Source organism: Spermophilus citellus (assembly GCF_964194105.1).
Source record: "Spermophilus citellus genome assembly, chromosome: 9".
NCBI lineage: Eukaryota > Metazoa > Chordata > Mammalia > Rodentia > Sciuridae > Spermophilus > Spermophilus citellus.
The window spans coordinates 6,476,763-6,492,231 of record NC_138191.1 but is presented as its reverse complement, the minus strand read 5'-3'; the positions used below and the strand labels follow the sequence as shown (position 1 = coordinate 6,492,231).

At 36.5% G+C, this 15,469-nt stretch overlaps 1 protein-coding gene across 7 annotated transcripts in view; it reads left to right on the top strand.

The window, feature by feature from the left end:
- ASH1L (ASH1 like histone lysine methyltransferase) overlaps nucleotides 1–15,469 on the top strand; it is a gene marked incomplete at its 5' end in the record, with an annotated part of 178,804 nt that overhangs the window by 143,182 nt on the left and 20,153 nt on the right. For all 7 annotated transcript variants that reach the window (XM_081306514.1, XM_081306512.1, XM_081306510.1 and 4 more), the window contains 6 exons: nucleotides 5,079–5,285; nucleotides 5,559–5,705; nucleotides 11,532–11,640; nucleotides 12,056–12,220; nucleotides 12,398–12,492; nucleotides 15,025–15,182. In XM_081306514.1, coding sequence (XP_081162640.1) covers nucleotides 5,079–5,285; nucleotides 5,559–5,705; nucleotides 11,532–11,640; nucleotides 12,056–12,220; nucleotides 12,398–12,492; nucleotides 15,025–15,182 — 881 coding nt within the window. The remainder of the gene's footprint in view (nucleotides 1–5,078; nucleotides 5,286–5,558; nucleotides 5,706–11,531; nucleotides 11,641–12,055; nucleotides 12,221–12,397; nucleotides 12,493–15,024; nucleotides 15,183–15,469) is intronic.

Here is a 15,469-nt window from a genome sequence, read left to right as displayed (position 1 = left end):
GCAGGGGCTGGGGTTGTGGCTTAGTTGTAGAATGCTTGCCTAGCACATGTAAGGCACTGGGTTCAATTCTCAGCACCGCATAAAAATTAAAAAATAAATAAATAAAGTTCCATCAAAACTTAAAAAATATTAAAAACAAAAAAATTACCCAGGCAGGGTGGCACATGTTTGTAATCCCAGCAACTCGAGAGGCTGAGGCAGGAAGATGACAAGTTCAGAGCCAGCCTCAGTAACTTACTGAGGCCCTAAGCAACTTATCGAGACTCTAAGCAACTTATCGAGACCCTGTCTCAAAAAAGGATTTGGAATGTGACTTAGCAGTTAAGTACCCTGAGTTCAATCCCCAGTGCCAAAGAATGAATAAATAATTTTTTATAAAAGCTGAATGCTTCTGGGAATATAAAAGTATATTGCTACCAGGCACAGTGCCATACACCTATAATCCTAGCAATTTGGGAGGTTGAAACAGGAGGTTTGCAAGTTTGAGGCCAGCCTCAACAACTTAGCAAGGCCCTAAGCAACTTAGGGAGACCCTGTCTCAAAATAAAAATAAAAGGGCTGGGCTATGGATATAGCTCAGTTGGTAGAGTACCTTCCTCACATGCACAAGGCCCTGGGTTCAATCCTCAGCACCAAAAATAAATGAATAAATGGGCTGGGAATGTGGCTTGGTGGTTAAGCTTGCCTGGGTTCAATCCCCACTACCAAAAAAAAAAAAAAAAAAATACACACACACACATACATAGACACACATATATCCATCCTAGAAAAAAATGCCTCTGGCAGTGGTTACCCTCAGAATTCACAGATTTTTTTTTTAATATTTATTTTTTAGGTGTAGATGGACACAACACAATGCCTTTATTTTTATGTGGTGCCGAGGATCGAACCCGGGTCCCGCCCATGCTAGGTGAGCGCTCTACCACTGAGCCACAATCCCAGCCCTCACAGATCACATTTTTTTTTTTTCAGTGCTGGGGATTAAAACAAGGGTGCTTCATCATCATGGAGTTGCACCGAAGAACTTTTTTTTTTCTTTAAAGCCATTTTTATATATTTTGATAATTGTAGATGGACACTATACCTTTATTTTGTTTATTTAGTTTTTTAATACGGTGCTGGGGATCAAACCCTGTGCCTCATGTGTGCTAAGCAAGCGTTACACCGCTGAGCCACAACCCCAGCCCATCCCAGACCTTATTTTTCATTGCAAGACAGAATCTTACTAAGCTCTAAATTGCTAAGGCTAGCCCTAAACTTGCCATCCTCATCATGTCTCAGCCTTTAGTGTTGCTGGGATTATAGGCGTGCACCACAGTGCCTAGCCTCAGACCTTTTTAAATTTCATTTTGACACAGGATCTTGTTAAATTGTCCAGGTTAGCCTCAAATTTGCAGTCTTTTGCCTAGGTCCCCAAATAGCTGAGATTACAGGTGTGCACCTGACTCAAAGGACCTTTTGCTCCCTTTTAGTTCCTCTCTAAACTTCAGTGTGAAATGAGTACAGCTTGCTTCCATTTACCCATCTTTGAGAACCTTAAGATCCTTCATTTTTTGTACCACAGATCAAATTCCTTGTCCCAAAAAATAAGAAAGATCGGGCCGGGGATGTGGCTCAAGCGGTAGCACGCTCGTCTGGCATGCGTGCGGCCCGGGTTCGATCCTCAGCACCACATACAAACAACGATGTTGTGTCCGCCGATAACTAAAAAATAAATATTGAAAAATTCTCTCTGTCTCTCTCTCTCTCCCTCTATCACTCTCTCTCTAAGGAAAAAAAAAAAAGAAAGATCATATTCACTCCCTCTCCCATACCTCCCCTACCTCCAAGGCTTATTCAAATCCTGATTAAGAGTGGGAATATTCATTTATTTCAAATGAAAACCCACTTCTAGTCACAGAGAATAATCGGAATCTTCATAGCTAGTTAAATTGATCACACTAATAAATTTCCCAGTGCTATTGAGTTATCCTCGTAAGAAGTAGAACTTTTGGCCTAGACTATATGTTGAGGGGGAAAATATTTTCTAGTTTCTCAAAGGCATCACTACCTATGATAATGGCAATTTATATCGCTAAATCAGAAACTTCACATCTTAGTTCACAGCATCTACTTTCAGATTTTGGAAAACTTATGGTTTGATTTTCCAGACACAGTGAATAGAAACAGCCTGTTTTACTTTTAAATTTTAAGAATTTTTCCAGACAAATTGAGTATATTTCAGTACCTACAACTGTAGACAACACAATTTTTCAGTAATGAGGATTGAACTCAATGCTCTACCACTGATCTAAATCCCCAGCTCTTTTTAAATTTTATTTTGAGATAGGATACCACTAAGTTGGCCACACTGGTCTCCACTTGAATCCTTCTGTCTCACCTTCCTAAGTTGGAATTACAGGTTTGTGCCACTACACCTGCTCCTTCCTTATTTTATTTTGGTTTTTTCGTTTGTTTGTTTATATATATACACACACACATATATGTATATATTAGATGTAGATGGACACAGCACAATGCCTTTATTTTTATATGGTGCTGAGGATCGAATCTGGGTCCCACCTATGCTAGGTGAGTTGAGTGCTCTACCTCTGAGCCACAATCCCAGCCCCTTATTTTGTTTTTTTAAATTTGTTTCTGTATTTTTTTATACACACATACACACACAGGAATTGAACTCAGGGACATTCATCTTTTTCTTTCTTTTTTTTATGTGGTGCTGAGGATCGAACCCAGGGCCTCACACCTGCGAGGCAAGTGCTGTGCTGCTGAGTACAGCCCCAACCTCTGCCCTCAACCCTTTCTATTTTTTATTTTGAGACAGAATCTTGCAAAATTGCTCAGGGCCTCGCTAAATGTCTACGGCTGGCTTTGAACTCCAGATCTTCCTGCCTTGGGCTTCCTGGCCACTGGGATTACAGGCATGAGCTGCTACTCTGGCTCATTTTAATCATGCTTATCAGCCTAAGTAGGATTTCAAAGCATGTACCAAAATTTAATGCTCCCATAAAAGATCAAGGAATTTTTAAAAAGAAAGCAGTGAGAAAACATTAGTAACAACTTTCATCTACTATGTTCAGAAAGTTTTACTTAGTAATTCACTAGCAGTTATGAGTTCATATATACTAGAAATGTTATTTCCAATGTAGAAATATTTCCAGTAATAAGATATGAAATCTCATTAAAAATAAGAATAGTTTATGATTGATGTATGTACATTCCATGTATGTATTATATGTCAAAATACATTCTGCTGTCATGTAAGACTAAAAAAAAGAAAAAGAAATAAAAAAGAAAAAAAACAGAAAAACAAAATAAGAATAGTACTTAATATCACTGAACTTATACCTAAAAAATTTTTTTTTTAAAGAGAGAGTGATAGTGGGAGAGAGAGAGAGAGAGAATTTTTAATATTTATTTTTTAGTTATCGGTGGACACTACATCGTTGTTTGTATGTGGTGCTGAGGATCGAACCCGGGCCGCACGCATGCCAGGCGAGCGCGCTATCGCTCGAGCCACATCCCCAGCCCTACCTAAAAATTTTTCAATAAATTCTACATCATTTATCATAATTTTTTTCCAAAGTCAAAATGATCATGAGATGCAACAAAGTGTTCAGTATAAACATTGAATGAATAACTATGGGTGGCAGTTAATTTTTTATTTTTATGTTTCATTTTGAGGCAGGGTCTCACTAAATTGCTTAGGGCCTCAGCCTCCCAGTTCACTGGGACTATAGGCAGGCACAGCAGTAAATTCTTTCTTTTATTTATATATATATATATATATATATATTTTTTTTTTTTTTGGGTGTAGATGGACACAACCCAATGCCTTTATTTTTATGTGGTTCTGAGGATCGAACCCAAGGCCTACCTATGCGAGGCAAGCGCTCTACTGCTGAGCCACAATCCCAGCCCCAGTAAATGCATTCTTTTTTTTTTTTTTTTTTTTAATATTTATTTATTTTTTCTTAGTTCTCGGCGGACACAACATCTTTGTTTTTATGTGGTGCTGAGGATCGAACCCGGGCCGCACGCACGCCAGGCGAGCGCGCTACCGCTTGAGCCACATCCTCAGCCCAGTAAATGCATTCTTGATGTTGATAAATACTAATGGCGCTTATCCCAGATATTGAGTGAACAATTTGCATAATAATTTAGAAGAAGCATTGGGTATTTAAAGACTGATTTAGAAATTTTTGTGTTGTTAATTTTTAATTAAATATAATGATATTAGTGAAATATTTATTTCAATAGCCAGTCTCATTGGCACATATATAATAATCCCAGTATCTGGGAAGGCTGAGGCAGGACAATCGTGAGTTCAAAACCAGCTTCAGCAATTCAGCGAGAAGCTAAGCAACTCAATGAAGACCCTATCTCTAAATCAGATACAAAAAAGGACTGGGAATGTGGCTCAGTGGTTAAGAGTCCCTGATTTTGATCCCTGATACAAAAAAAAAAAAATTATTTTATTTTATAATCATTTAAAAATGTGTTCTAGGGCTGGGGTTGTGGCTCAGTAGTAGAGCACTTGCCTAGTATGTGTGAGGTACTGGGTTCGATCCTCAGCACCACATAAAAATAAATACATAGAAAAAATAAAGATGTCTCCAGCCTACAACTAAAAAAAAAAAAAAAAATTTAATGTATTCTACAAACCAGGCATGGTGGCACATGCTATAATACCAACAACTTGGGAGCCTGAGGCAGAAGAATCCCAAGTTCCAGGTCATCTTGGACAATTTAGCAAGACCCTTTCTCAAAAATAAGAATTCGGGCTGGGGATGTGTCTCAATCAGTAGCACGCTCGCCTGGCATGCATGGGGCGCTGGGTTTGATCCTCAACACCACCTAAAACTAAAAAATAAATATTAAAAAAAAAGAAGAAGAAGAAGGGGCTGCGCAGTGGCACATGCCTAAAGAAGGGCCTGGAGATGTACTTCAGTGGTAGATCATTCCTGTGTTCTGTGTTTAATACTACAAAAAATAAATATTTGTTATACTATGAAAAAAGGATAAAATAACCCAATGTATCACGTAAATTGATATATAGTTACTTCTTTTCTTTCTAGGATGATCTTTGCTGAGTGTTCCCCCAACACTTGCCCCTGTGGTGAGCAGTGCTGTAACCAGAGGATACAAAGGCATGAGTGGGTGCAATGTCTGGAACGATTTCGAGCTGAGGAAAAGGGTTGGGGAATCAGAACCAAAGAACCCCTTAAAGCTGGACAGTTCATCATTGAATATCTAGGGGAGGTTGTGAGCGAACAGGAGTTCAGGTAAGATAGTAAGTTTGGTGTTCCAATAAAATGGCAAAGGTACGAGCTTAGAATGGAAAATGAAAAATTTGAAATTACCTTTCAACCTTTTCATTAATTGGCTTTAAATAATTTCTTGGGGTTGGCTTCAAATAATTTCTGGGGTTGTGGCTCAGTGGTAGAGTGCTCGCCTAGCATGCATGAGGCACTAGGTTTGGTCCTCAGCACCACATAAATGTGTCCACCTAAAACAGAATAAATATTTTTAAAAATAATAATTTCTTTTCTCTTCAGAAATAGGATGATTGAGCAGTATCATAATCACAGTGACCACTACTGTCTGAACCTGGATAGTGGGATGGTGATTGACAGTTACCGTATGGGAAATGAGGCCCGATTCATCAACCACAGCTGTGATCCAAATTGTGAAATGCAGAAATGGTAAGGAAGCAGGAAAATGTGAAGGGAAGAAACCAGCAGAGCAGAAGACATTAAGGGCAACCAGACATTAAATTTTCCACAATTTCAGTCAGTTATACAAAGTATCTTAGACAGTTGCCCATTATACCAGATCTTTCAGGCAGGGTAAGCTCCTGCTATTTCTTTTGTTCATCCAAACTATTCCCAGGAAAATACAGTAATTATGATAACTAATTCCTCATATTTATAGAATGCTTACTATGTGCTAGATACTATTTTATATGGATCATCTCATTTCAGTTCATTTATTAGTCTATATTGCAAACTTTTTTATCAGTGGATTTGTCACAGTACAAAATAAAAATAAGTGAAATATGAGGTCTCTTTTCTCAAATGACTAGACTGTAGTTGAGAAGGAAAGAAATTATATCTAATAAGCAACCAAAAAATATAATAGACATGTAATGTAGCTCAGTGGTAAATCATTATTTCATATGCATGAGGCTTTTAGTTTGGTCCTTAGTACCACACGCAAAATAATTATATAATTATTGTAGTATGAATAACTTTATTTTATGTAAGTTTTATTTAAATTGAAATATAATATACAAAGAAATATACCTCTTAATTGTACATTTTCATCAGTATTCATTTATGTTATCCACACCCCTATGTAAGTATAGAATGTTTTCATCATTTTAGAAAGTTTCCTTCTATGTCAATCAGTGCTCCTATCTCAAGGCGAACCCTGTTCTGATTTCTATTGTAATAGGGATTTAGTTGTTGTTTTGTTTGCCTATTCTAGAACTTTTTATGTATTTGCACTCTTTTGTGTCTGGCTTCTTACAGTTAGCATGGTATTTTTGCAGTTCGTCCATCTTGTTGAGTATTTTATGGTGGAGTAGTAGTCTATTTTTTTTTTTAATTCACTGGTTTGTTTTATCCATTTTCCTGGTCATCTTTATATTTGAAAAGTTAGACAAGCAGAACAATTTCTTTTAAAAATACAGCTTACCAAAAATGTCACAAGAAATCAAAAGCCTGAATATCTATCAAACCACCAAAAAAAAAAAAAGAAACCACCTTGAAACTGTAATTAATTTAACAAAAGAAATTGTTAATTTAACAAAGAAACTTGAGAGCTGGGGATATATCTCATTGTTAAACCACTTGCCTAGTGTACAGAAAGCTTTGGGCTCAACACCCAGCACTGAAAAAATAAAAAAGAAACTTGAGACCCAGATACCTCCACTGATGATTCTTCCATATACTTAAGAAATATTACCATGACTGCCAGTCTAATATAAATTGTACCCTTTTTATACCTAGCATAACTTCCATCCAAAACTTAACCAGGATATTAAAAAAAAAATAGCTCCCATGAACTTTGGCACAAAAACCCTAAATAAAGGGCTGGGGATGTGGCTCAAGCGGTAGCGCGCTCGCCTGGCATGCGTGCGGCCCGGGTTCGATCCTCAGCACAACATACCAACGAAGATGTTGTGTCCGCCTAGAACTAAGAAAAAATAAATAAATGTTAAAATTCTCTCTCTCTCTGTCCCCCTCTCTCTCACTCTCTCTTTAAAAAAAAAAAAAAGGGGGGGGGCTGGGGATGTGGCTCAGCGGTAGCGCGCTCGCCTGGCATGCGTGCGGCCCGGGTTCGATCTTCAGCACCACATACAAACAAAGATGTTGTGTCCGCTGAGAACTAAAAAATAAATATTAAAAAATAAATAAAAATTAAAAAAAAAAACCCTAAATAAAAATATCACTAAATAAAATCTAGAAGCATATTAAAAGGTTAATTCATGATGGCCATGTGGGATTTATTCCAGGAATGAAAAGTTACTTCAACATTAAAAAATAAATGTAGCTGGGCATGGTGGCTACATGACAGTAATTCCAGTGACTGGGGAGGCTGAGGCAGGAGAATTGAATATTTAAGAACATCCTCAGCAATTTATCAAGGCACTCAGCAACTTCATGAGATCCTGTCTCAAACAGCAAAAAAGTGTGGGGGTGTGGCTCAGTGGTAAAGCACCACTAGGTTCAATCCCCAGTACCCCAAAGGGAAAAAAAATTCTAGATGCCAGGTACACTGGCACACGCCTATAATCCCAGCAGTTTGAGAGGCTGAGGCAAGAGGATTGCTCACAAGTTCAAAGCCAGCTTCAGCAATTTAGCAAGACCCTAAGCAATTTAGGAAGACTCTTCCTCAAAAAAAAAAAAAATGCAAAGGTCTCTGGACGAGGTTTGGTGGTTTAGTGCCCCGGGGTTTAATTCCTAGTACAAAAAAAAAAAAAAAAAAAAAAAACTGTAGCTATCCAGGCATGGTGGCAAACAAGTATAATCCCAGCACTCCAAAGGCTGAGGCAAGAGAATCACAATTTTGAGGCCAGCCCAGGCAATTTATCAGGACCCTATCTTAAAAACAAAAAAGGGTGGTAGTATTGCTCAGTGAGAGAGCCATTGCCTAGCATATGCAAGGCCCTAGATTCAATCCTCAGTACCCCTTTATAAAAATAAAAAAGATGAATGTATTGCAGTATATTAGTCACAACCAATTAGTGAATTTTAAATGATAATATTATTTATAATAACTTAACAAAAGGCTGTAGAATACTAGACTAAAATCTAATGAAAGTTTCAAAGATATCTGTATTACAACCAATAAATATTAATGTGAGAAATTTTAAATGATAGTAAATTAAAATACTAGTCTTCAATTAATGGAGGACTACAACATGTTCAAGGATTGGAAATCTCAATATTTTAGGATGTCACATCTTACCAAGTTTACCTATAAATTCAAGTCTATACAAAATCCAATCCTTATGATATTGATAAGCTGATTCGTAATATATATTATTAAATCGTGAATATATATGAGGAACTGCGAAGGACCTAGCAAAGCCAAGATGATCTGAGCAACAAAATCTGCAGACTTACACCACCAAATTTTAATACTTACTATAAAGGTACAATAGAAGAGTATTTGCTTGAGATATATAATACATGAATACAGAAAATATAGGCAAAGATCCATATATTGTCACCTAATTTATGACAAAGCCTCCACTATATTTATATATAGTGGAGGTTGTTTTTCTTTCTTTTTTTTTTTTTTTTTTAGTACTCAATCCATTGTTTCTTAGTCCACACAGAAGAATTAAAGTGTATCATAGACCTAAATATCATAGTTGAAACAATCAAATTTTCTAGATAGAAAAATGGGATAATTTTATTTCTTTGATTTGGGATAGGTGAAGATAAATAGGGCATAAATAGCATTGGCCATATAATGTAAAATTTTATAAAATTAAGAATTTCTATTTATCCTCAGGTGTAGAATACTAAGCTGGCATGCGTTAAGACACAAGCAAAGTTTAACATTTAAGCTGGTGTTCAACATTAAGAAATCTAACATCAAGTCAGGCAAGGTGACCCAAGCCTGTAATCCCAGTTACTCAGAAGGGTAAGGCAGAAGAATCACAGGTTTAAGGACAGCATGAGTTCATTAGTGAGACCCTATCTCAAAATAAAAAAATAAAAGGACTGAGATTATATCTCAGTTATAAAGTGCCTGCCCCCAGTACCATCAAAAAAAAAAAAAAAGTACTATTTATCTGGGCACAATGGCACATACCTCCAGAGTCATAACAACTCTGGATGCTGAAGCAAGAAGATTGTACATTCGAGGCACACTTCAGCAACATAGCAAAGCCTTAAGCAATTTAGTGAAACCCTGTCTTCAAAAAGGACTAGGGATGTAGCTGAATATTAGAGCACCCCTGAGTTCTATCCCCAGTACCAAAAAAATATATATATACCTTTCCAACAATGTAAGACAAGCCATACACTGAGAAGATGATGTTTGCAATTTGTTTATTTAATAAAGGCCATAGTGGTGTTTTTTTGGTTTTTGCAGAATCTGCAAAAAATTCAGAGATAATTTAGTTTTTTTAAATAGGTAAAAAACTAGGTATTTCAAAAAAGGGAATATGAAAACAGTCAATAAATATACAAAATAGTGCTTAACATCATTAGATATTATGACAATATTAAACCAAATTTAAAAACCACTACATACCACTACATCCAAAATGTCTAGAATTAAGGACTGAGGATAAAAAATGATATTGAAGGTGTAAAGAAACATGAATGCTCTTAAAATGCTGGTGAAATGTAAGTTATTATCTCTTTGAAAAAATAATTGGGGGCTACGGTGTTGCTCAGTGGTGCTTGCCTAGTATACAGTCCCCAGCACTGGGATAAAAATGGTAAAATTTTGAAAGTACCTCCTATATACTTACACATATTCAGTAACCCAGCAACCCTACTCCTTTGTATATCCCCACCAGAAATGAGTGTTTATGTTCAAAATACATATACAAGAATATCAATATTTTGTAAATAATAACCAGTAACCCAAATATTACTGCAATTAACCCAAATGTTCATCAGCAGTCAAACAGGTACATAAAGTGTGATTTATTTTTTTAAGGGAGTACTACACAGCAACATAAACGTATAAACTGATGCATGCTGTGGAGTCAAATAACCTGAGTTTTAATCCTCTGGGTTCAAATGCTATTGTAGGTGCTATATGACCATGAATAAACTACTAAGCTACAAATACTTCTTGTATAAAATAGGAATGATAGTATCTATCTCAAAGGGTTATTTTAAAAATTAATGCCAAGTCGTATTAACAGTATGGCATAGTAGTTAATATTTTGAAGCTAGACTACCTTGATCTGAAACTTGATTCTCCAAGTTACTAGCTATATGACTTTGGGCAAGTTGCTTATCCTATATATGCCTTAGATTTCACATTTGTAATATAGGGGTTATAATACTAACTAATAATGGTGTCTGGTTTTTAAAGTTGTCAAGGCATTAAATCAGTTAATATAACAAAATGTTATAATTAATACATCAAGCATTCAATAAATGTTAGCCATTATAAACTTATTTATTATGTAAAACATCTAGAACACTACATAATAGATTGTTAATAACTTGTATGTGGTAGAACAAGAGAGACACTTAGTAATAAAGGAGATCAGTAAGAACTGTAAGGTTTTTAGGTCGGACATAGGAAACAATTTTAATTCAATTAATAGACTAAAGCCTTTTTTTGTTTGTTTTTTTTTGTTTTTGTTTATGCCTTAGTGGGGATTGAACTCGGGGGATGCTCTCCACAGAGCTACATCTCCAGCCTTTTTTTATTATTATTTTTTTTTATTTTGAGACAGAGTCTCAAAGTTTCTGAGGTGGGTCCTCCTGCCTCAGCCTCCAGAGTCTCTATAATTACAGTCATATGCCACCATGCCAGGCTATAATACATCTTAACTTTTCTTGCTTAGTATTCAGAATCTCTCTAAAATATGGCTTTAACAGGCCCAGTTGGCCTATGCCTGTAATTCCATCAACTCAGGAGAATGAGACACGTGGACTGCAATTAAGTATCTGTGTGTGTGCGCACATGCACTGTTCATCTGGTAGTATTATATAGTCTGGGTAGAACAGAGAGAGATTAAAAGTGGAGGAATTCACCAGGCATGGTCGTTCAAAACACTGGGTGTAATCCCAGTGATTTGGGAGGCTGAGGCACAGGATCACAAGTTAACGGCCAGTCTCAGGAGCTTAATGAGACTCTGACTCAAAATAAAAAATAAAAAGAACTGTGGATGTAGCTCAGTGATAGAGCACCTCAAGTTCAATCCCCGGAACCACAGAAAAAAAACCCAAGGAAGTCAAATTAGTTTTGTACCAATTTTTCTGGTTTTCAGGCATGATATTAAGAATCCCATTCTTTAAATATGTTCTTTACATTTTTTATAGGTCTGTTAATGGAGTATATCGGATTGGATTGTACGCACTTAAAGATATGCCAGCGGGGACTGAACTCACTTATGATTACAACTTTCATTCCTTCAATGTTGAGAAACAAGTAAGAATAATAAATCCTAGAGGAAAAGTTGAACTTAGTCACTTACAGCACTGTAATATGGGTCTAAAGTATACATATTGTCTTGGACCAGCTGAGAAATACTTGAGAAGACAGTTTTTTGCTTTTTACTCCATCTATCTAGGAAACATAGGTCTCAGTTATTATTTAAGAATTCTGAAGAATCAAAAATTGCCGTATCATTTTAGGTCTCCAATCTGTTCTTTTGGTGAAAATAATTTTCCTTTTCTTCTGTGGAAACCCATTTCTATTTATTATAATCTCAATCATTTTTTTCCCCTGTATTTTCAAATTCCTTAACGAGTACTAATCTTTGGTTGACTAAATGCTCAGGCATCCTTCTTGAATTTGTAAATGAGACTACAGGCTTAAAAAAGTATTCTCTTTCCCTTAAAAGCAACTTTGTAAGTGTGGCTTTGAGAAATGTCGAGGAATCATCGGAGGCAAGAGTCAACGCATGAATGGACTCACCAGCAGCAAAAGCAGCCAGCCTATGACCACACATAAAAAGTCTGGACGGTCCAAAGAAAAGAGAAAGTCTAAGCACAAACTGAAGAAAAGGGTGAATAATGAATTCATGGCTTTCCCCAAGAGCTGCTCGTGGGCTGCTTGAAGGAAATTACTAAAATAAGGGGATTAGCAAAGGGTGGCACCACAAGAGTACTCTTAATATTCCTGGAGATGATTTCTGATTGATCTTTTTTTTCCCACTGTAATCTTACCCATTTGTTTTTTTCAGAGAGGCCATCTCTCTGAGGAGCCCAATGAAAACATCAACACCCCAACAAGGTTGACACCCCAATTACAGATGAAGCCAATGTCCAATCGAGAGAGGTAAAAAGGAGACGGTTTTATCTGAGTTCTTTTTTAAATTAGGTGATTTGCTTGTCAGTTTAAAACATTGTTAAGCTTCTTTCAGTTGATCCATTTTGTTCTGCTAAAGGAAGAAATAATTATTTCTTTTTATTCCCTGATTTCTGATAGTTGTCATTTTCTTCAAATATGATTATAAGCAAAGTGTGTGTGTGTGTGTGTGTGTGTGTGTGTGTTTTGAAAGGAAGAATTAGCAGTGCCCATTCACAGATATTTTCATATGACATTACAGATATTTTAAATACCTCAAAATGGCATTTATGTTCATGTTTACCTCAAAATTCCTATAGTTCTTAGACCATTACTCTTATCTCATCACACATTAAGAATTAATTTAAGCCAGAGTCAGATATGGAAGCACATGCCTGTAATCCCAGCTTCTCGTTAGGCTGAAGAAGAAAGATTACAAGTTCAATGCCAGCCTTGGAAACTTAGGGAGACTCTGTTTTAAAATACAAAATTTTTAAAAGGACTGGGGTGTAGCTCAGTGGGAGAGTATTCCTGGGTTAAACCCTATACTGCCATATATATATATATATATATATATATATATATATATATATATATATATATGCTAGACATAGTGGCACATACCTATAATTCCACCTACACAGGAATCAGAGGCATTGGGATTGCAAGCTTGAGGCCAGCCTGGGCAACTTATCAAGGCCCTATCTCAAAAGAGAGTGCTGCATTGGCTAAGTGGCCTAGCATGCCCAAGGTCCTGCATTCCATCCCCAGTAGCACACACAAAAAGTGTAATTCTCTGCCACAAATTTAGTATTTGAGGTTTTTTTGTTGTCATCATTTTATAAATATATTTGAGTGTATTTGGTTTCCTTTTAATCCTATGTATTAAAAATTATTTCCACCTATGTGGTGGAGGCTGAGGAAGGATGTTCAAAAATTTGAGGCCATTCTGGGCAACTTAGTAAGACCCTCTCATCTCAAAATTAAAAAGGGCAGGAGTGTAGCTTAGTGGTAGAACACTTGTTTATCATGTACAAGGCCCTCGGTTTGATCCCCAATGCCTCAAAACAAAAGAAAAATAAATTAACTTAGAAGTTTAAATTAATTTTAAAATAATTGTTCAGAAAAGATTCCATAGGCTTCACCGAACTGCCAAAAGAAAAAAGGATTTTTAGTGGTCATTTCTGCTGTTCCCTATATTCAGATAAGAACTATCCCTGTCAGAAATAAACAAAATGATTATGTCCCCTATTTTTCAAATTGTCTTGGGACATATTCCACAACCCCCGCTAATAGATATTCTGATATCTTAGGAAGTATAGCTTTATAATGTTCTTTTATTTTAATTTTAGCCCCTTTCACTTAATCCATTGGTTCCCTACTTTGACTGCACTGGGAGCTTTCAAAAACTCCAAGGGCTTGGGGATATATCTCAGTGGTAGAGTTTATATAATGTCCTGGGTTTAATTCCAAGCAACACACACACACACCTTCTACCTCTCAATGCTCAAAACACACCCTAGAAAACATAAACCAGAATTTTCAGAGGTGGAAATCAGGCATCAGTTTACAGTCTTCCACAGGTGATTACAGACAAAGTCAGTAACTATAAAATTAATCTAATCTGTTTACTAAGGCTGATAGTTTAAGACTTATCCAAGGTCACTTTTATTTATATGTATGTTACTGTGAAAATATAATATAATGAAAATCATCAATATTTTTTAGGCTCAGATACATAAATTCATTTAAGTTTAGAGTTTCATATGGAGACACTGTACCTATTAATTCCATAATTTACTGAGCCCCTATCCTTCTAACATGTCCTTGCCTTTATCTGCTAGTCCAGTTCTTGTTATAGGCAATCCCAAGCCCATTATTTTATCTTTGCAGTTTCCCTTAGAATTTGTATGAATACTCCAAAAATTTCTGACATATGGTTTTTTAGTTGTAGAGACACAATACCTTTATTTTATTTTTATGTGGAGCTGAGGATCAAACCCAGTACCTCAGGCTAGTGTTCTACCACTGAGCCACAGCCACAGCCCCATTTTGTAGCCTTTTAACAGTGTGTGCCAGTCATTTCCAAATAATATAGGAAAATGTTCTTTTATCCGAAAAAAATCAAGATGAAAAGGTAAATGATATCTTAACCATGCACAGTGGCACACTCCTGTAATCCCAGTGGCTTGGGAGGCTGAGACAGAAGGATCAAGAGTTCAAAACCAACCTCAGCAGTGGTGAGGCACTAGACAACTCAGTGAGACCCTGTCTCTAAATAAAATACAAAACAGGGCTAGAGATGTGGCTCAGTGGTCAAGTGCCCCTGAATTCAAGCCCTAGTACTATCTCCCCACCCCACCCCCCCAAAAAAAATGATATCTTGCCCATATAATTATCTTTACCACAGCTCTATTCACATTTAAATATTCACTTGTATCACCTAACAGTGGCTTCTATGTAGACGTGATAAATGCTTATTGAATTAATGAATAAAGGAAGTCCTTTCTTCTTTATGTTCAGGAACTTTGTATTAAAGCATCATGTGTTTTTGGTTCGAAACTGGGAGAAGATTCGACAGAAACAGGAGGAAGTGAAGCACACCAGTGACAATATTCACTCAGCATCATTATATACCCGTTGGAATGGCATTTGCCGAGACGATGGGAATATCAAGTCTGGTAAGGCATGGGAAATATACTTATTAATTCCATAAAATTGTTTCCAAACTGATGATATAGTTATTTTCAGTCTATTCCTTTTTAGGAAATAAAATGACTAAAAGATTAGGGCTAAAAGATTCCTTTTAGTCTGTACCAAAAAAGTTATGATCCAAGCCGAGTGTGGTGGAACACGCCTGTAATCCCAGTGGCTCAGGGGGCTGAGGCAGGAGGATCTTGAGTTTAAAGTCAATCTCAGCAAAAGCAAGGTACTAAGCAACTCAGTGAGACCCTGTCTCTAAATAAAA